The sequence below is a fragment of the Erpetoichthys calabaricus genome, chromosome 17 (assembly GCF_900747795.2).
Source record: "Erpetoichthys calabaricus chromosome 17, fErpCal1.3, whole genome shotgun sequence".
In the NCBI taxonomy this organism is placed as follows: Eukaryota; Metazoa; Chordata; class Cladistia; order Polypteriformes; family Polypteridae; genus Erpetoichthys; species Erpetoichthys calabaricus.
The window spans coordinates 54,933,958-54,956,549 of NC_041410.2; the positions used below are offsets into that span (position 1 = coordinate 54,933,958).

The following is a 22,592-nucleotide window of genomic DNA, read 5'->3' on the forward strand; positions in this document are numbered from 1 at the left end:
GTGTAAGAATAACCAAAACCAAAGGATAAGTTAGTTAGGCGCCACCAAGAGTAGCAGCCTTTCCAACAGCTCCGTATAGGACTTTATCTTTCTACCTTTTTCTCTATCTCTCTGACTACTCCTACCACTTTCTTTCATGTGGACTCATTTCCTGGACACTTTTTACTACTTGGACATGGACTTTTACGCGCCGAGACTTGTCTATTCAGGTAATCAACTTCTAGTGCTGAGAACAAAGGCCCATGCCGGTGTGGTTTCCTATTTACCTGATGAGGTAAGAAGGCCGTATCGTGGCAGCAGAGCCGGCGCTAAGCTAAAGGCTAAGCGGCTAACAAGGAAGTGACGATACAAGCCTTCAGTGCCTTCTGTGATCCTGGGAAATGTGAACTCAATACCAAATAAGATTGATGAACTGGCTGCGCTGATGAAAAATGTCAGGAACTACACAGAATGCAGTTTGTTGTGTTTTTGTGAAACATGGCTAACAACTAGCATCCTAGATGCTAATGTGGAGCTACCTGGGTTTAGCACAGTTAGAGTGGACAGAGACGCAAATACTTGCAGGAAGCGGAAAAGAGGAGGACTCGCTCTCTATGTGAACACAAGGTGGTGCAACCCTGGACATGTAAACGTCAAAATCTCCACTTGCTGCAGGGACATCGAACTGTTGGCCGTAAGTCTGTGTCCCTATTACTTGCCCAGAGAGTTTGGACACGTCATTGTTATTGTTTACATCCCACCTCGCGTGGACGTGTAGATAGCAGGTGACATCATCTACTCCGCTGTTGCTAAACTACAAACACAGCACCCCGAGATGCTTGTGCTAATCTCTGGAGATTTTAATCATGTGACGCTGGACAAAACATTACCTGCCTTCTCCCAGTATGTGGATTGTAACACCCGGGGAAATAGGATTATTGACCTACTGTATGCAAACGTTAAGGACGCATACAGCGCCACCACACTGCCTTCGCTTGGGAAAGCAGATCATAACCTGGTTCTGCTTCAGCCTCACTACAAACCAAGAGTGAGGGAGCTACCTACAACCATTCACTTATTCAGAAAGTGGTCCCCTGAGGCAGAGCAGGCTGAGAGACTGCTTTGGAACTACGGACTGGGATATCCTGCAGGGGTCACATAGTGAGAACATTGAGGAGGTTGTTGACTGCACTACTGACTACATCAACTTCTGTATGGACATTGTAGTTCCAGCAAGAAGATTACAAGTGACATCAAGGGCCTTTTGAACCAGAAGAAAAGGGCTTTTAAAGGCGCTGATCAGCAAGTGCTCAAGTGTGTGAAGAAAGAACTCAGAGTCTAGCTTAGGGCAGCGAAGGGGGAGTACAGGAGAAAACTGGAGCAAAAGTTGCAGAACAGCAGCATGAAGGAAGTGTGGGATGGGATAACGATCATCACTGGCTGCAGCTCAAAGCAGGGTGCCTCCATCGAGAGAGACAGGGAGAAAGCAAACCTGATGAACAACTTTTTTTAGCAGGTTTGACCACCCTAACCCACTCTCACTCTCACCTCAGAGTACTGCATCCTCCACCCATCCTTCTGGTGATACCAGCATAGGAGGGAGTTTTCCCCCACCCATAATTACAGCAGCCCAGGTAAGCAGAGAGCTGAGGAGACTTCATGCCAGCAAAGCAGTAGGTCCAGATGGAGTATCGCCACGACTGCTGAAGGCCTGTGCGTCGGAGCTGGGGAGTCCTCTACAGCGCATCTTCAACCTGAGCCTGGAACAGGGGAGAATCCCAAGACTTTGGAAAACATCTTGCATCACCCCTGTCCCAAAGGTATCACGTCCTAGTGAGCTGAATGACTTCAGGCCTGTCGCCCTGACATCACATGTGATGAAGACCCTGGAGCAGCTGCTGCTTCACCACCTGAGGCCACAGGTCTGCCACACCCTAGACCCTCTGCAGTTCGCATACCAGGAGAAGGTGGGAGCGGAGAATGCCATCATCTACATGCTACACCGATCCCTCTCCCACTTGGACAGAGGCAGTGGTGCAGTAAGAATTATGTTTCGTGACTTCTCTAGTGTCTTCAACACCATCCAATCTCTGCTCCTTAGGGACAAGCTGACAGAGATGGGAGTAGATTCATACCTGGTGGCATGGCTCATGAACTATCTTACAGACAGACCTCAGAGTGTGCATCTCGGGAACTGCAGGTCTGACATTATGGTCAGCAGCACAGGAGCACCGCAGGGGACTGTGCTTTCTCTAGTCCTGTTCAGCCTATATACATCAGACTTCCAATACAACTTAGAGTCCTGCCACGTGCAAAAAAGTTTGCTGACGACACTGCTATCGTGGGCTGCATCAGGAGTGGGCAGGAGGAGGAGTATAGGAACCTAATCAAGGACTTTGTTAAATGGTGCGACTCAAACCACCTACAACTGAACACCAACAAAACCAAAGAGCTGGTGGTGGATTTTAGGAGGCCCAAGCCCCTCACGGACCCTGTGATTATCAGAGGTGACTGTGTGCAGAGGGTACAAACCTATAAATACCTGGGAGTGCAGCTGGATGATAAACTGGACTGGACTGCCAATACCGATGCTCTGTGCAAGAGAGGACAGAGCCGACTATACTTCCTTAGAAGGCTGGCGTCTTTCAACATCTGCAATAAGATGCTGCAGATGTTCTATCAAATGTATGTGGCGAGCGCCCTCTTCCATGCGGTGGTGTGCTGGGAAGGCAGCATAAAGAAGAGGGACGCCTCATACCTGGACAAACTAATGAGGAAGGCAGACTCTATTGTAGGCACGGAGCTGGACAGTTTGACATCTGTGGCGGAGTGACAGGGGCTGAGCAGGCTCCTGTCAATCATGGAGAATCCACTGCATCCACTGAACAGTATCATCTCCAGACAGAGGAGCAGCTTCTGTGACAGACTTCTGTCACTGTCCTGCTCCGCTGACAGACTAAGGAGATCGTTCCTCCCCCACACAATGCGACTCTTCAATTCCACCGGGGTGGGGGGGGTTTAGGGGTGTGGGGTGGTAAACGTTAACATTATACAAAGTTACTGTCTGTTATACATGCCTCGCACATTTTAACTTGCACTGTGTTTTTATCACTCTTTAATTAATATTGTTTTTATCAGTATGCTGCTGCTGGAGTATGTGAATTTCCCCTTGGGAATCTATCTATCTAATTGTGAGAATAGTAAGTAATGTAAATCAACTGTGCATGTTTAGTGTGGTAATTGTTAAAAACTTCAGTGTGTAGGATGAATAAAGCAAAAAACTTCAACAGGTGTGGGTGTCCATGAGTATAAGTCCCTGAAGAAACTGGTTTGGCATGACACACACACACACAGACTCTAGTCCTAACAGCACACATTTTTGTTCATACTTAAGCTCTCAGGGTCTCCTCTATGTCCAAGAAAATCTAAAACTTTTTCAAGATTATCACATCTTTTTAAACCCGGAATAATCTTTCCTCCTAATTCTACTTAATTCTATTCACTTTTTAGGTTAAAGCATTCAAGGACATTCAACAGTGTTTTTGAGTATTTTAAAGATGTGGATTTGGCACCCATAAAAAGTCAAGATTTTTTCAAGATTGAAAAGTACATGAACATTTTGTTCTCTGCACAATGTCTTCCATATTTTTCCCGTGTGTAGTATGCAGAGAATTGCACAATATTTTAAAAGCTAGCATATTACAGAGTTTGAGTATAGTGTCCCTTGATTTATATTCAACTATTATAACAAAGAAGAACAACAATTATTACACTTTTTAATAGCTTCCATTTTATCTAGAGAATAAGGATGACCCAAAATAAAACTTTAATTATTTTTAGAATGTGTTTCCTAAAAAGTTACTGACACCCTTCTTGTAACTGTAATTAAGATTCCTTTTACCCATTTATAGAACTTCACCCTTGTCTAAACTATATATTCTAAAAATGGCACAGTTTTAAAGATTATTCAGGTCTTCCATAATTGTTTTGTTGCCATTTCAGTATTTATGATCATTCCAAATGTGCTGCCACCAGCAATTTTCAGACATTTTCCCAATGTATATAAATCTATGTCATTATTAAAAATTAGTTTAAAAAAAGAAAAAAGGCAATCTACAGATAACCTAGCTTTGTGTAATGTATTGTATTTTTCTTCTGCCCCTCAAAGAAAAAGGTGATTGTGCAACTAGAACTTTTACAAAGGAAATGGGGCAACTTCAAATAATATGTTGTTTGTAAGTGTTAGACTGCTCATATCCAAGATTAATGGAAAATGCTACACAACTACAGTACATAACACTGGTGAAAAATATATAGAGTAGAAGTAAGCCTAAATATATTGATCTTCACAATAATGACCATCAAGTAATTTTTAATGCTGTGTTAATTTAAAATGAAGACCTTTGTAAACACTTTAAATATGCTACTCATAGAACTATACATACATACTGTAGTCTTTCCCTTTCAAAGTATGAGTATGTACACTTCAGTTTCATAAAGAACCCAAAGAATGGAAAGACAAAAATTTAAATCTAAAGTTGCAAAATATTAATTATATTGACTATAATAATTTAATACTGTGAATGAAGTGATAAAACAATTATAGCTTCAACATGTTAATAGTTTTTTATGTATCTTTTATGCATTTTTAAAATAAAGACAACCTCTGAATTAGGAGTTAGCAAATTCTAAACATAACATCCCCAAATAAGGGTAAAGAGCAAAATCTTAAATGAAAGTGACCAGTTTTAAAATAAATAAATACATAAAATTTAATTTATAAAGTTGTATTTACAATTAACATTATCATACTAGCATAATATAATTCAGGAGGCTGGAGCCTATCCCAACTACAGTTCGTAGAACCTGCAGCCAACTCCAGATCGCGTACCAGTTCTTTCGAAAGCTTGTATATTAAAGTACTGCTTTTAAATTACATTAAATAGCTTAGGATAAATAGGTTTTCTAGTAATTTTCTGTTGTTTTTGTTCTGTCTTGGTATAAATTTCACAGGATATACAAGTATAATCACTTCATGAACCATGAGAGGCTATCTGTTACATGTAGACACCTTCAGGTGACATCCCACCCACACAATGTTTACAATCTGTCATCAGTCTTGAAGTTTAATCAGTCAATCAGAGTAGCCTGTGTGATAATTTTTTATCCAAGTGATCAGAGATCATTTTGATGTTAACCAGAGAAGAAAAGGAATGTGTTGGAAAGGCCACTCAAATAATTACATTCTAACAAGGTAAATAACAGCATAAATACTGCCATCTACTGGTTAACGAACAAGGTTTCTGCTTCTGTCTTTGCTAAGGAAACAATGGCAGCAACAAATACTTTGAAAAGAATTTTTTGCAAAAAAAAATTTCACCAAGCCAATAATTAAAATTATACTGTTATACTTTATTGTTACAGCAATTAAATTACATTATACAGGTGAAACACAAGTACTCATTTTAATGTAGTTTCTCCCAGATTTATTCTATGCAATAATTATAATATCATACATTAATAAACTGTGCAAAACAGTGAAGAAGTCATTTGCTACTTGAAGAGTGACATAAAATATATGCTAACTTTTGATGTGATATACTACTGTGAGACTGGTGTAAAATCTAAATTCAGCTAACAGTGATTTAGAAAATGTTCCAAGAAGCTTACCTTGCATTCCACAACACTCTGGTCAGATTCACATGTGACATAAATTTCATCCACAGCCCTTCTAAGGTTTTCAAAGAGAAAAGCCCAATATCGAGCTCGGAGGTCAATTTTTCGGGGCTGACGGGCTTTTGTTGGGCTCTTATCCAGCACAGCTGTTCCTAGTTTACTATCTAATGAACCAATCTAAAAAAGAATAGAAAATTATATTTGATTACTGAATACTCAGGATGTGTTACGGTCATTAGAATTTTTGCCATAAATTCTCGGGGTACCTTATAAACACTGAAGCTTATTATTTCATTAAAGACAACACTAATCATACCTTAGCAATAAAATAAGTAAGTCAATCCAGCAAAAACCAAACAGAACAATTACTCTTAGCTTTATGGCATTTAGGATATTATTATCTAGAGTCAGAAACAAAAACACTACTTACCTGAAAACAATATAAGTAACACCGGAACGAGCTTAGTGTAGAAGAATCCTGACAAACAAGGACATGTTTTTTGTTCAGCAGATTAACAGTAGTAAGTTGACCAAAACAAAGCATCTTAAATAATTTATGTACAATTTAATAATAATAATACATTTTATTTATATAGCACCTTTCCCATGCTCAAGTTTAAAAAAAAAAAACTTTTTACATGGCCCTATGCCTAAGATTAAGTCTAATATGCAGAATGTTACATATGGGTTAAGGTCATCAGTGAGGTTCCTTAGAGATGCATACTAAGACCTTTACTTTACCTATTAATGATGGATTGCAGTTGGAGATTTTGACCTTTAATGTTAACTAGCTTAAATAAAGTCAGTATAATAAACTTTTCTTATTTAATCATTGTAAAAAATTAAAAACAAATGTTTTATGTAGATTTGGAGGTCCTGGACTATAGATGGATGAAAATTACAGGTACAGGAGCTAAGCTCAGGTCAGCTCTGGCACAAATTAAGCATTGCTTGTCTGCATTTCAATTAGTTTTAAATGTGATATATATAGTACTCTTGGTATCATTAGCAGGAAGCTCTCTTTAGTTTTTGCTTATTTAATCATTTACTTATTGTTATTGCTTACCATTCACTGCTGAAGCTTGCTTGCTTGCTTGCTTCCACCTGTACTTGCTTGTATCCACTAGGATTATAGATGAAAGGAGCCTTGCATTTGCTGCATGCAGATGTTCCATGGCTGAACCATGGCATTAGCATGCTATGCAGAAGCATTTAATACTTAAAAGAGGCCAGTTGCAGCAACCGAGTTGTTCACCATTTTCTTGATCTTTTCTTGAAACTAGTAGATACTGCTTTTGCAAATATTTTGATGTTGATTTCCTGAAGTTTTGATCTTTAGTTTGTTCATCCTGCTTCTGTTTTAATAACACTTTCTTAGAATTTTACTCATCTTTCCCCTTTCATTTTTTGTTATGAGTGTGTTAGGACTGGCTCTTGCTTCAATGAGCTACAGGTATGAAAAAGCCCCTTGTGGGTCACATTTTAGGGCATCCATTAGCTTTTCACGGGTGGGAATTGGTAGTGTCCCTATGTGCCATTTGGCTGTCCTGCCAGGGGAAATAAAACTAGATTAGAAATTTTGATTTGTCATTCATGTTTTATTTAAAAATAGAACTGAAATTTTTTGGAAATGTCACTGATTCACCCCATCCCTCCTTTTATACCTGAGCTGATAGAACTACTCCTGGGCTTGTGGAATTCACAGGGATTTGGTTGTTTATCGGCTACAGAAGCTAGCTCTTGGGACGTGGAATGTCACCTCTCTGAAGGGGAAGGAGCCTGAGCTTGTGCGCGAGGTTGAGAGGTTCCGGCTAGATATAGTCGGGTTCACCTCGACGCACAGCTTGGACTCTGGAACCAATCTCCTTGAGAGGGGCTGGACTCTGTACCACTCTGGAGTTGCCCCCGGTGAGAGGCGCCGAGCAGGTGTGGGCATACTTCTTGCCCCCCGACTTGGAGCCTGTACATTGGGGTTTACCCCGGTGGACGAGAGGGTAGCCTCCCTCCGCCTTCGGGTGGGGGGACGGGTCCTAACAGTTGTTTGTGCGTATGCACCGAACAGTAGTTCAGAGTACCCACCCTTTTTGGAGTCCCTAGAGGGGGTGCTAGAGGGCATACCTTCTGGGGACTCCCTCGTACTGCTGGGAGACTTCAATGCTCACGTGGGCAATGACAGTGAAACCTGGAAGGGCGTGATTAGGAGGAATGGACCACCCGATCTGAACCCGAGTGGTGTTTTGTTATTGGACTTCTGTGCTCGTCACGGATTGTCCATAACAAACACCATGTTCAAGCATAGGGGTGTTCATATGTGCACTTGGCACCAGGACACCCTAGGCCTCAGTTCGATGATCGACTTTGTGGTCGTGTCGTCGGACTTGCGGCCATATGTCTTGGTCACTCGGGTGAAGACAGGGGTGGAGCTGTCAACTGATCACCACCTGGTGGTGAGTTGGCTTCGATGGTGGGGGAGGATGCCGGTCAGGCCTGGTAGGCCCAAACGTGTTGTGAGGGTCTGCTGGGGACGTCTGGCAGAGCCCCCTGTCAGAAGTAGCTTCAACTCCCACCTCCGGCAGAACTTCGACTACGTCCCGAGGGAAGTGGGGGACATTGAGTCAGAATGGGCCATGTTCCGTGCCTCTATTGTTGAGGCGGCTGACCGGAGCTGTGGCCGTAAGGTCGTCGGTGCCTGTCATGGCAGCAATCCCCGAACCCGTTGGTGGACACTGGCGGTGAGGGATGCTGTCAAGCTGAAGAAGGAGTCCTACCAGTCCCTTTTGTCCTGTGGGACTCTGGAGGCAGCTAATAGGTACCGGCAGGCCAAGCGTAATGCGGCTTCGATGGTTGCTGAGGCAAAAACTCGGGCATGGGAGGAGTTTGGGGAGGCCATGGAGAACGACTTTCGGACGGCTTCGAGGAGATTCTGGTCCACCGTCTGGCGTCTCAGGAGGGGGAAGCAGTGCAGTGTCAACACTGTATATGGTTGGGATGGTGCGCTGCTGACCTCGACTCAGGACGTTGTGGGTCGGTGGGGGGAGTACTCCTCAATCCCACTAACATGCCTTCCAATGAGTAAGCAGAGCCTGGGGACTCTGAGGTGGGCTCCCCCATCTCTGGGACTGAGGTCACCGAGGTGGTCAAAAAACTCCTTGGTGGCAGGGCCCCGGGGGTGGATGAGATACGGCCGGAGCTCCTCAAGGCTCTGGATGTTGTAGGGCTGTCTTGGTTGACACGTCTGTGCAACATCGCATGGACATCAGGGACAGTGCCTCTGGATTGGCAGACCAGGGTGGTGGTCCCCCTCTTTAAGAAAGGGGACCGGAGGGTGTGTTCCAACTACAGAGGGATCACACTCCTCAGCCTCCCTGGAAAAGTCTATTCGGGGGTTCTGGAGAGGAGGGTCCGTTGGATAGTTGAACCTCGGATTCAGGAGGAACAGTGTGGTTTTCGTCCTGGTCGCAGAACAGTGGACCAGCTCTACACCCTTAGCAGAGTCCTGGAGGGTGCATGGGAGTTCACCCAACCAGTCTATATGTGTTTTGTGGACTTGGAAAAGGCATTCGACCGTGTCCCTTGGGGAATCCTGTGGGGGGTGCTCCGGGAGTATGGAGTACCAGACCCCCTGATAAGGGCTGTTTGGTCCCCATACAACCGGTAACAGAGCTTGGTCCGCATTGCCGGCAGTAAGTCGAACCCGTTTCCAGTGAGAGTTGGACTCCGCCAGGGCTGCCCTTTGTCACCGATTCTGTTCATAACTTTTATGGACAGAATTTCTAGGGGCAGCCAGGGCATTGAGGGGGTCTGGTTTGGTGGACTCAGGATTGGGTCACTGCTTTTTGCAGATGATGTTGTCCTGTTTGCTTCATCAGGCCGTGATCTTCAGCTCTCTCTGGATCGGTTCGCAGCTGAGTGTTAAGCGGCTGGGATGGGAACCAGCACCTCCAAATCCAAGGCCATGGTCCTCAGCCGGAAAAGGGTGGAGTGCCCTCTCAGGGTTGGGAGCGAGATCCTGCCTCAAGTGGAGGAGTTCAAGTATCTCGGGGTCTTGTTCACGAATGAGGGAAGAATGGAGCGTGAGATCGACAGGCGGATCGGTGCGGCATCCGCAGTGATGCGGGCTCTGCATCGGTCTGTCGTGGTGAAAAAGGAGCTGAGCCGTAAGGCAAAGCTCTCAATTTACCAGTCGATCTACGTTCCTACCCTCACCTATGGTCATGAGCTATGGGTAGTGACCGAAAGAACGAGATCGCGAATACAAGCGGCTGAAATGAGTTTCCTCCGCAGGGTGTCTGGGCTCTCCCTTAAAGAAAGGGCGAGAAGCTCAGTCATCCGGGAGGGGCTCAGAGTAGAGCCGCTGCTCCTCCGCATCGAGAGGAGTCAGATGAGGTGGCTCGGGCATCTGATCAGGATGCCTCATGGACGCCTCCCTGGTGAGGTGTTCCGGGCACGTCCAAGACCCAGGACAGGCTGGAGGGACTATGTCTCCCGGCTGGCCTGGGAACGCCTCGGGATTCTCCCAGAAGAGCTAGAAGAAGTGGCCGGGGAGAGGGAAGTCTGGGTATCTCTGCTCAAGCTGCTGCCCCCGCAACCTGACCTCGGATAAGCGGAAGAGGATGGATGGATGGATGGATGGATGGATGGATGGATGGATGGATGGATGGATGGATGATTGATGGATGGATGTTTATACATATGTTGGTTAGATGATCTAGTAACTTCCCTGACCAGATTGCTTTCAGTTTATTGTCTAAAAACAAAATGGCGGTGGGGTATTTTTGTTTTTAATTAATACTCCTTTCATGGATAAAACAAATATTTAAATGACTATTTATTCATGTTTCTTTATTTCTTTGATTTTTGTTAATGTTTTCTTATTATCATCTGTATATTAACTTCAGTGTATAGAAGTAGAGAGGGTAAAGGGAAAGGAAAATAAACATTTCTCCAGTTGTGGTTGCGATCCTAATTGTGCCACATGGTCAAAAGGTCGGATTAGTAATATCTGAGAAAAGCGCTATATAAATGCAAAGAATTATTATTACCTGATTTTAAATACAAAAAAAACAACTTCATTAATTGGTGAGGATGTTAAGACAGCAGGTTTACCAAATCAACACCCAGGTTAGGCTAGATAGATAACTAATTTATCTTTTACTATACAGAACCTGTAGTGCTTGCACAAATCAACAACAGTTTTAGAGAAAAATGGAATCAGGAGAGAGCACAGGGTCAGGGTTGTAATTGGGAAGACAATAATTAAAAAAAGCTCAGTACATGTAGCCGCAATCATGGTGAAAGAACACAGCAGTAAGTTGTAAGCCAAAAAAGGGTATGCATTACCAGAGCCAGGAAACACAAGGTAAATGGTAAAAAGCCCTATAATAATAATAACAACACTAACAATAATAAAAAGAGTAATGACACAAAGGTTTTTTATTTAAATCTTGGATATATAGGTATGCATGGCATCAACATTTTTAAAATGTGTTAGTGACGTTATGACACATGACTTTAGGGAACCAATTCCCTGCAATGGAGCAACGCGTCCTAGCAACCAGTCTCCATGATTATTATTTGACTAATACCTTTATTTATGGAGACTTACAACACTCAGTCAGTCAGCCATTGTCCAACCTGCTATATTCTAACACAGGGACACGGGGGTCTGATGGAGCCAATCCCAGCCAGCATAGGGCACAAGGCAGGAACAAACCCCAGGCAGGGTGCCAGCCCACCGCAGGGCACATACACACCACCCACACACCAAGCACACACTAGGGGCAATTTAGGATCGCCAATGCACCTAACCTGCATGTCTTTGGACTGTGGAAGGAAACCAGAGCACCTGGAGGAAACCCACGCAAACAAGGGGAGAACATGCAAACTCCACACAGGGAGGACCCGGGAAGGGAACTCAGGTCTCCTTACAACTTGCAACACTTGAGATACAATTGTGGAAAAAAAAACAAAAAAACAATTAACTGAGTGCTGAACTGTTCAAACACTACTAGAGCATTTGGGATTAAGCTGTTGTGACATAGGTGAATTTTATCCTACTGTAATGTCACAATAGCCATTAAACTCAATACAACAGAAAACACAGTTTCAGACATTGGCGAAACTAAGTACCCCACCTGTGCTTCCACACCAAACAAAAACATTTTTTAACTGATTCATTGCCACAGGTGACGATAACAGCTAGTTTTTCTGCAGACAATTAATGTTTCTTTTTAGGTTTTGAAGTGGAGAGCCGTGCCATCTACTAATCACTTCAGTATGCCTCCATCTTGCATCTCAAATATAAATTATAAAAATTAAAAATAAAAGATTTACTAAAAGTAATTTTTTAAAGCAAATTTTATCCAGTGATTAGCAAGCTACCAGTGAGATAAAGATGGAAAACAAAATGGATCTAAGTAATTATAGAAAACAAAGATTTACTTCTATCTAGTACAAAAATTAACTATAATAAAAAATAAATTGAACAACTATTTATATGAAAGTAATATACTAATAATAGCTTACATCATTTCATTCTTGGCATAATCAGACTGTTATACTTTGTTGAACAAGCAACTGGAGAACACAAAAGCAAAACATATGATATAACTAACTTGGACTTTAAAAAAGCCTTTGATATGGTTATGCACTGAAGAATAATTCTGAAACTAGAAGCCATAGGCATTAGTGTTTACTTAACAAAAAATACTGTATGTCAGGTTGCTTAATTGGCTAGTGAAAGAATACCCTCAGGGATCTGTTCCCAGACAGTTGCTCTTTTAACTTGTGTTAAATTTAACTCTTATATAGTAAGTAAACTTATGAAACTAGCATATAAAGTTTGAATAACAGACGACAACTTGTAGGATTAAAAAATATTAACACCTAAGTAAAAACATGGAAAAACAAAAGGTTAATGTAGTAAAGTCCAAAATGCTTTCCAATGTAAGGTGGTTGATGCTCTTCTTCAGAAAGTAATCTCTGAAAAGGATTTTGGTGTTAACATCGATAAAACATTGTGATTTGCCTAAGCAATGCTCAGAAGTAGCTAATAAGGCAAACAAAATAGACATTAATTATAAAAACCATTGGTTATAAAGACTAGACTTTGCATCGAAAAATGGATTGGCGAGACCACTGCTGGAGTACTAAATGCAGTTTTCTTCATCATACTGCAAAAACTGTGAAAAGGGTAATCTTACATTAATGATTTTGTAAGTCAACAACAATTTTTTCTAAGAGATGCAACTTATGATTTTCTAGCATTTGAAGCTTAAATGTATATCTTTGTTTACAGAAACAAGTAAACATGGAAGCTGAAAACCATAAAATCAATTAATGAAATGTTACTGAATTTCTAATGTTAGATGACATAGCATCTTCGGTGTCTTTTTCGGCTATTTAACTTGTACCATGGCCAGTCCCCTGCACATGGCAGGACATGTCTTACAGGTGATTTTATGTCTCAACTGCCTTCACCATTAACAACAGAACTTTTGCCACTGTGCAGCAAGTTTTAATAAAACTCAACAATGTGGGAGCTAACAGACACCACAGGGATTAGTTATGGGATAGCTGAATGAGTTCTTCATGAACAATAAAACATAAAATGTCCATATACACTGGATCCCCAGAATACTGCCTCTTGAAAAGAAAAAGTTACAAGAAGAATATTCCATCCATCCATTTTCCAACCCGCTGAATCCGAAAACAGGGTCACGGGGGTCTGCTGGAGCCAATCCCAGCCAACACAGGGCACAAGGCAGGAACCAATCCCGGGCAGGGTGCCAACCCACCGCAGGACACACACAAACACACCCACACACCAAGCACACACTAGGGCTAATTTAGAATCGCCAATCCACCTAACCTGCATGTCTTTGGACTGTGGGAGGAAACCGGAGCGCCCGGAGGAAACCCACGCAGACACGGGGAGAACATGCAAACTCCACGCAGGGAGGACCCGGGAAGCAAACCCGGGTCCCCAGGTCACCCAACTGCGAGGCAGCAGCGCTACCCACTGCGCCACCGTGCCGCCCAAGAAGAATATTGAGTTAGGGAATTCATGTTGAAAGAAATTTAAGACACATTTCACAACTTGGAATGAATCTTCGATACATCAAGTATGCCCCAAAGTTCAAACTATGAATGGGTCAAAAGAATCATGATATTTCTCAAGCACCAAAGTCATTTCAAGATCCAAGCCACAGCTGACAAGATTATGTACACAATTTTTGATGTTAACAGTATAGTTCATATTGTGTAATGCCTGAAGAGGCCCACATATCTGATCAAGATAACACTGATTCATAATCTGAGGCAGTCCATCATACTAGAGCATTGAGGAAAGCCATAGAAGATCCACGTTCTACTTCACTACAATGTCTCTAATCACACTACATGTGTTGCAAAGGCTGTCCTGTGAAACTGTGAATATGATACAACAAGATGCTATATCCTAATCTGTACATTTAACAACCTCAGTGGTGCATACTGTACCAATTATAAAGACAGAAAGTCAGTTTCAAAAGAGCGGTTTCACAATCAAGAAAAAAATATTGGAGTGGCATATAAAAGACCTGTGAATGTTATAAAAGTATATTAATGCCCATGGCTATTATGCTGAACAATAAAATTTTTGTTTTTTCCTGGTTTTCCTCTTATTAGGTCATACGCAAAACGTTTTGCCCACCATTCAAAGCAACTGTGTAGAGAAGATCATAGCAACCAAGTGCATCACTAGAATGAAAGTTGTACAATACTCTGACAGGCTAAGGGATTTAAAGTTGATCTATAAGATTTTCTTTTTTTCAGATAAAAATTGAATCACATACTTAAGGAGAATATTTTAAACTAAGGAAAGTGAACTTAAAACAGAACTGAGAAAGTAATTCATCAATAAATAAAGGGTTGTGATAATCTGGAAAAAAATACTAAATCACATAAACCAAAGAAGAAACCTTGACAATTTTTAAATAGATGTCTAGATGAGATGGAACAGCTTAGCTATTAGCTAGCCAAACAAGCTTAACTGATTAAATTATCTCCTGTCAGTGGTTAAACATAGGCTCTTACATAACTCACATCTAATACTTATGAGAGCTGTCAGATTGAATATTGCTATCTGCTTATAATTTGCATTTATTTAAAACAAGGTCTTATTAGAAGGCAAAAGTTGACATTCCATAGTAAACTTTTTTTTTTAACAGCAGTAATTTTGGCACCAAACACATGATGCAAAGCTGTGGTATTTTACTGATCTGTGTTTGCACTTCAATGCCACAATCAGCCTTTATGCAATTTTGAATAGTTGGGTCATTATCTTCATTGTACTTTGGGACAGTTCCCCTCTCCCCACCCCCAATTACCCCATTCCACTGCTCTGTACTTTGATCTATAAGTATACTCAGAGCAGTTTTTCCAAAACGCTTCTTCAGTGCCTTAAAAGTATCTTTCTGCATCTACTGTTTGGATTCACTCATAAACCTCAGATTTCTAATTGTTGTTTAATGTCAAGACCTTCCCAATAAAAACATGGAAACTGTCATAATTTTGATTTTCCTTTGATAACAATGTTTTAAAATCCTCTCTTGAAAAAAGCTTTGTCAGTGTCCGCATTTCTGTCCCACAATTAGTCTCTGTCTTATATGGTCGCTGGTTTGATACATAATGCTTAAAATAAAGAGGTGTAATTCAAAATATTCAGGCCACCTTTATTAAGATATTGCTGCATCTGTAAGGAATGAAAAAAGCAGACATAATGTATACTTTTTTCTAATTCTGGTTCTGTACATTACCACAATGAATTTTAAATGAAACAACTCAGATGCAGTTGAAGTGCAGACTTTCAGCTTTAATTCAGTGGGGTGAACAAAACGATTGCATAAAAATGAGGCAACTGAAGCATTTTTTTAACACAATCCCTTCATTTCAGGGGCTATATAGCAAGAGGAAGGCAAAGTTCAGGAACACCCTGCAACAATCTTCATTCACACACCATTTAGTCAAAATACTGTTAAAAGGACAGGTACCCCTGGTGGCTCAACTACTGCCATGCCCAGCATAGCAATCAGCACGTTACTGTCTGTTCCACATCTTTAGCATCCCAATTACCGAAACATCCAGCTTTCTGCAAATTTCGCCATGCCCACTCTTCTACTTCAGTGCCAAAGACATACAGTGGAACCTCGGTACACAAACGTGTCGGTACACGTACAAATCGGTTTACGACCAAACTTTTGCCTCGGTTCACGACCACACACTCGGTATAGGAACAAGCCAGTTTCCCCTTTCGGTTTGTACATGTTCAGTCTCTCCCTGTGCATTTCCTGTGCAGCGAGAGAGAGAGAACACACACACACACACACACACACACACACACACACAGAGGCAGCGTGAGAGAGAGCACGCACACACACATGCAGCGCAAGAGAGAGCGCGCGCACACACACAGGCAATGCGAGAGAGACGCACGCGCGCGCACACACACAGGCAGCGAGAGAGAGAGAGATGCATGCACACACAGGCAGCGAGAGAGGTAGAGAGATGCGTGCACACACAGGCAGCACGAGAGAGAGACGCGCACGCACACACAGGCAGCACGAGAGAGAGACGCGCGCGCACACACACAGGCAGCACGAGAGAGAGACACGCGCGCGCGCACACACACAGGCAGTGTGAGAGAGAGGGGGCTGGACGCTTAAGGTAGGAAGGCAGTTAAAGAATGCACTGGGCTTGATTTTGTTTTCACTTCTGTTTACAGCAATCGGTTCGTAGTGTGCATTGTTGCAATGTTACTTTTCTTGATGGTTTATTAAATTACGGATTTTTTCAAATGTTCATTTTTTTTTCCCCTGTGCTTAAAACTCATTAAAAAAAGTGTTTTTAGCCAGCGGTTGGTAGCGCTATAGCGCAAACTATTGCAGTGTTAGTTTTCTCTGTTGTTTTCTCAGTGTTATTCAGTGTTTTTACATTTAGTTTACTATTACACTGTGCATTCTATCGTTTACTTAACTATATTTGTGCTTAAAAACTTAAAAATATATATATTTACATACAGTTTGTATGGTCTGGAACGGATTAATTGTATTTACATACAATCCTATGGAGGAAATTGCTTCGGTTCACGACCAAATCGGTTTATGACCAGAGTTTTGGAACGAATTATGGTCGTGAACCGAGGTTCCACTGTACTGTAATTACTTCTAGGACACCTTTTAAACACATATGACACATCACTTCGTTGCAACTCTTTACCCAAACTGGCACTTTTGCCTTAGTCTTGCTGCGGACAACCATGAGGGAATTGTCCTTAAAAGTGTGTAGGAACAATCAGAAGACTCATGGGTTGCCATTATTTTTAAACTGATCCAACACCTCATAAAGGTGGTGCTCAAAGGAGGGGTGGTGATTTTGAACTGCAAAGATCAAAGGTGCTCTCATTAACCTGGTCCGACAGACAGCAAGCTTACAATGAACCATCTTCAGTCAAAGACTCTTAAAAAGACCCTAGTAGACGCATAACTGTGAGTCACATGTGCAGAGAGCACATTGCACATTTTAAAAATAAACATAACTTGATGAAAGGAAAAAGCCTTTCTGTAGCTTCAGATTATACATTTTCATTCAACAGCATCAACTGACAAATTTTAAACATAAATAATATGTCGTCGCAGGTGCTGTGTATATACACCTTGTTTTTCAGCGTTATGATGATAGTGTATGTGTCAATGTAAGCCTAAAAGAACTGGCAGCTATGTTCAAGAAAATATGAACTGCAAAATATGCATTTGAAGTAAATAGTGTGTCACACTCTGTCAGAAGAGCTGCCATTAAGAAAGCTGATAAAGAGCCAAAGGTGATTCAAATTTCAGTACTAAGAACACCCGAATCAACAAATCTGCCTACCACCAGCAGATGCACAGATGAGGCTGCACAAAATTCAACATTTGACTACACATGTAAATGAATAACTAAAGAAATTTAACATACTACCTAACTGGAATTCAAATATGTCATGACAAAGTAGCCGCAGTGTTTTAAAACATTGCATATCCATGGACCACAATACTTGTCTAAACTCGATTTGCTGTTTTGTCATATAGTAATGCAATAGTTAAAATGACAGAAAGATACTGTAGCAGACAGAGGCACTTCTCAAATGTGTGGAGCCTAGTAGCCAAGGTGGTCTACCTGCATGTTTATCTTTGTCTGTTTGTCTGTCTCCACTATTGCAGCACTAATTAAAACATGCAAATTAATTATTAAGATTCAGTTACCTTGTGCTACTGAGATCCTGAATGGAAAACAGTAATTTCAGCTTTTCATTTTCTCTCAGCATGAAGTCTTATGTTCATTATCTTTTGCTCTCTCTCTCTGAAACCCCGGTGGTGGTTTTAAATGCAGAAACTGGCAATGTGTGCTTTAGTAAGCCTTTGCAACGCAGGATTTTGTTGCTATTCATTACACACTTTTAACAGGTTGGCCCCAGACGTAAATTCTCATTTGAGAATCATGTCAAGCACTACCAGACTACTTCTGCCCTAGCTGGCCAACTTGTCACTATAATTATATACAGTATGTACATACTTTTAAATTATTTCATATATTTTATAGTTATATACAGCACATACTATTTAATGTGCATGTGTTTTTTGTATCAGCAAATTAAAGAGTATGCAAGGCTAATTTTGTTTTTACTATTACCAATAAATTAATAGACAATTCAGGTAAAAGTATAAAGTATAAAGCATTTTGCTTTTATTAAATAAAAATGTATAAGACATTAGATTTTTGTGCAGTAGCATTTTACTTTATATTAGAAAAATCAAATATAATAATTGACCTAATTATTAAATTAAAGAAGCCAATAAAATGAACAAACAGTAACTAGAATAAAAAACATTAAATTTACAAAATATATCAAGCAGCAAATTTGGGAATGTAACATTATCTAAAGCACAAAGACTAAGGCAATGCCGGTTAATGGAAAGGTCATTCGGAGTCCCAAGATACCAGCCAGCAATGACATGGCTCGTTTGTCACAGTTCAATAACTGCCACTCAGGGGATAGGCCGTCAGCTTCAAGGATCAGACATGGACTACACATCTGATTTCTGGCATTTCACTCTCCATTAGCTACTTAAAAATGGGTCACCAAAATCCTTCTTGTTACTAGCTCTTTATGCATCATATATACGTGGAGTACATCTTTAACCAGATATACTTTGTGAGTATATGTAATATAAAGGTCTTATTTTGAATCTTTTTTGTTGATATTGCACCGTCTTTCTACTTAACAGATGGCACAATAGAAGGATTTCTTCAAAGGCACTGTATTAGGGCAGTTTAATACAAATTTCACACTGATTTGTATTAGGTTATATAGCAATATTTTCTCCACATTTCATCGATATAGCTATGTATCCCTCATGGATCTCGTACTCTAAATTTTCTGGCAGGATTTAACACAAAAATGCAATGCTGTCTTTTGAGAACAATATAGCAATTTTCTTATATTTTCTGGCAAATAAAAACTTTACTTCATATTACTGGAGGAAACTAATCACACCTAATTGCAGCACAGGAAAGAGCTACAAGTCACTTGCTCTCCTTGACAATAGGATGGTCTCTAGTTCCAAAAAGCACAAACAAAGCAAGAAAAAAATGTGTGGAAGGATGCATCTTTTGTAGAACAATAAAACTTTAAAAGAGCTATATAAATAAATCATTACTATTACTATCTCAGCGACATGGTAAATAATGTTAATAGAAATGTGCCAAACAGCTGGTATAAAGAATTATAAACCTGAATTCTGATTGGGTACACAAAGCAATTAGGGAAAAAAGTGTCAAAACCATCATTTACAAAAAAATTTCCATTCTGAAAATGTAAATACTAAACAATGCTTATATTGTAACTTGTAAATGATAGAAACAAACTTCTTCATATACTGAATTAATTAATTTACCTGCTTTTTGTTTCTGTGTAGTCCTGAAGTCAGCCGCTGGGACCTTGAGTTGCCAGAAGACTGAGATTTGGATTTTCCTGCTGAAGACAAAACCAGAAAAAAAGAAAATGTAAACACAGTGTTATTTTATTTTTACATTTTATTTTTTCCTGTTGCATTTAAAAAGCATTGTCTACCTAAATGTACAGTAATTCAAATATAGTGTGCTATTTTTCTTTCTTTATTCATCTAATTTCTCAAGATTATTTCAAAAAGTGGGCACCTCGGAAGCATAGTAGTTAGAATTTTGCCACTCTATGATCTCAACATGCTGGGTTTAAATCCTGTGCTCAGTCACAGTCTGTAAGGAGTTAGCACCTTCTCTCTAGATTCGGCCTGGGGTACTCCAGTTTTCCTCCCACACCCCAAAGACTTGTGCATTAGGTTCCCTGGCTATATATTTTTCTATTTGTGAGGGTATATACAAGTAAGCTCTGATGTGCTGGTCCCCATCTTATACCTGATGCTACCAGGATAGGTTCTGGGCCACCACAACCCTGAGGTAAATTACATACCTTGAGAAACTAATTTCACATGCTGTTACATTAAAAAGGCATACGACAACAACTTTAAACTGGCTGTTTACCGCAGAATATGGATATATGCAAGTGTGAAGTGTCTCTTTTGATGACCCACCAGGGATGGCTCCTGTTTAGTAGGAAATACTGCCAAAATACTATGTGATTCTCTAGTGGAATAAACAGGATGAGAAAATGGATGGGCTCTTTTTATCATTTTAGAAAAGTACATTATCGAAGAAGTCTTTTACTTGAAAATATTTTATCATGTAGATTACTAGAAAATTACAGCAAGCTCTTAACATATTTGACTAAAGTAACTTACTGTACAGTCATCACCAGTTTTTCAAGTTTAGGTTGCTTAAAAGGGATGAGGCATCAGAAACCGTCTTGGTTACATTAAATTTATCTGTAAATCTTCGCTCACTGTGATTGCTGGTGGGTTTATATAGCGGCTATAATTAGACACAAGATAAACTTTTATAGTTAAGATAACAAGAAGCAAAATCTCTGGGTTCTTGACATCAGAGAAGTACACTGGACTATCACTATGGTATTTCCAATAGAAGCCAAGTACAGTATGATGCCAGTTAACACAGAGATAACGCAGAAATCTCAAATTCATTGATGGAGGGCAACAATAGCTTTCTGAAAAAAAACGAATTCCTTAATTAGAAGCAAATTGTTGCTGCAGAAAAACTATTGTTGACATAACAGATTCATGCTTAATTTTAGGCAAATATTTTTTTTCCACTCTTGAACAGCTGTATGGTGTTCATCATGAAGTTTCCATCTTAAAAATATATCTGGGAAGAAACTGAGGAGAGGAAAAGGTGGAGGACTGAAAACTAGTATTTGCTGCAGTCCACAAATCATTTGGATGAAATTCTTAGAAAAAAATATGCAATATACTGTAAAACTGACCCGACTTGGCAGAATGAAGCTACAGAACAACATAAAAGAGTCTTTTATCAGCAGGGATTGACTAGTTAAGAAATTGGGTTGGAACAAAAATATGCAGCCGCTGTGGATCTCCAGAACTAAAGTTGAAGACACCTGCAGTGAGGAAAAAAAACTGGCAGGAGATCTAGTCCTGTAAATGTTATCTGGGACAGGGAGCAAAAAAATTCCTGGCCTCTAAAACGAGCCAATGGATTTTATCTTGGAAAGGCCACAATGGACATATTCAGCTAAGGCTGAATGGCAAAAAGTAAAGATTTACAGTGAAGTGGAAAGCAGTGTGCAGTAGGTGGCCAAGGTGACAGTGCCCTGTATTAGGTCAAAATAGCATTCAGGTGCTTGGAGTCCCATTAATATTCTGTGAGTGCTAACATCCCAGCAAAACAGGACTTGAAAAATCCTCATTATCCCATTCACAAAAGAAGCTGTGCTCATCTTGCCTTTTATTGTCTGCAGTACCTTCCTACCGCCAGGCAGTTCCAAACAGAAGTGTTATATATTTTAGTGATAATCTGTGCTTTAGTACTTTCCATGAATCCACACAAGGGCCTACACAGCTTATATAAATGTCAGGTGACAAAGACAGTGGTTAAGCAAAAAAAACTACAGACATCATAAGTATGCCGTGTCAGAGTTATTGCCTTACTTGATATACAGTAGTACAGTTTCCACAAGCTGCATATTCTTATGTGCAATATAATTCCCTGAATAGTGGTTAAATACAATTATAATGAATGCTTTATTTGATTTAGGTTTACACGTCAACTACACGCCATTATTTATTTCGAAATATTTCTAATAATCATAGACAATTTTCTAATGGTGATAAAATATGCAAATTCCTGTTTTACTTCCAGCCAGAAGTGCTGCTGCTTTGCAGTAAGGAGACTGTGGAAGATTGTGGGTTCGCTTCCCGGTTCCTCCCTGTGTGGATAGCGCTTTGAGTACTGAGAAAAGCGCTATATAAATGTAATGAATTATTATTATTATTATTATCTCAAAATGCAACTTGTTTTTTGCTTACAAGCAATGGGGACTTTAGTTATATTTTTCATGGAAAGGACATGCTTAGGACTGTTAAATAAATCAAGAAAGTAGAGCTCAAAATGTACTGGCTAGTCTTGTAAAAAAGAATTAAGGGAGGTGCATTTAGAAAAGAAGATTATCAAAACATTTTTGGTAACACCAACAAATGAATTTTGCCACAATATTTATAAAACTTTAATAATAACAACTATAAACAGAATTAGATGTACATGTGACCAAACTAAAGCCACACTACAAAATACATTTTAATGTTTTAAGTGTTAATGTATTTACTTCTTTAACATCCTTCACTCTTGACAAAGCAAATCTGCAACAAATCAGCAAATGTAATCTTTTATCTCCAGTTACTGATGCTTGTGATTTGTATCCAAACTGGTTATCTCATCAATCAACAGGCATAAAA

At 40.3% G+C, this 22,592-nt stretch overlaps 1 protein-coding gene across 1 annotated transcript in view; it reads right to left on the bottom strand.

Annotated features, from left to right (window-relative positions):
- The window catches only part of scaper (S-phase cyclin A-associated protein in the ER), a 720,649-nt gene that overhangs the window by 616,664 nt on the left and 81,393 nt on the right, over positions 1–22,592 (bottom strand). The window contains 2 exon segments of the mRNA XM_051920308.1: positions 5,650–5,832; positions 19,626–19,705. Of these exon segments, the coding sequence (XP_051776268.1) occupies positions 5,650–5,832; positions 19,626–19,705 (263 nt within the window).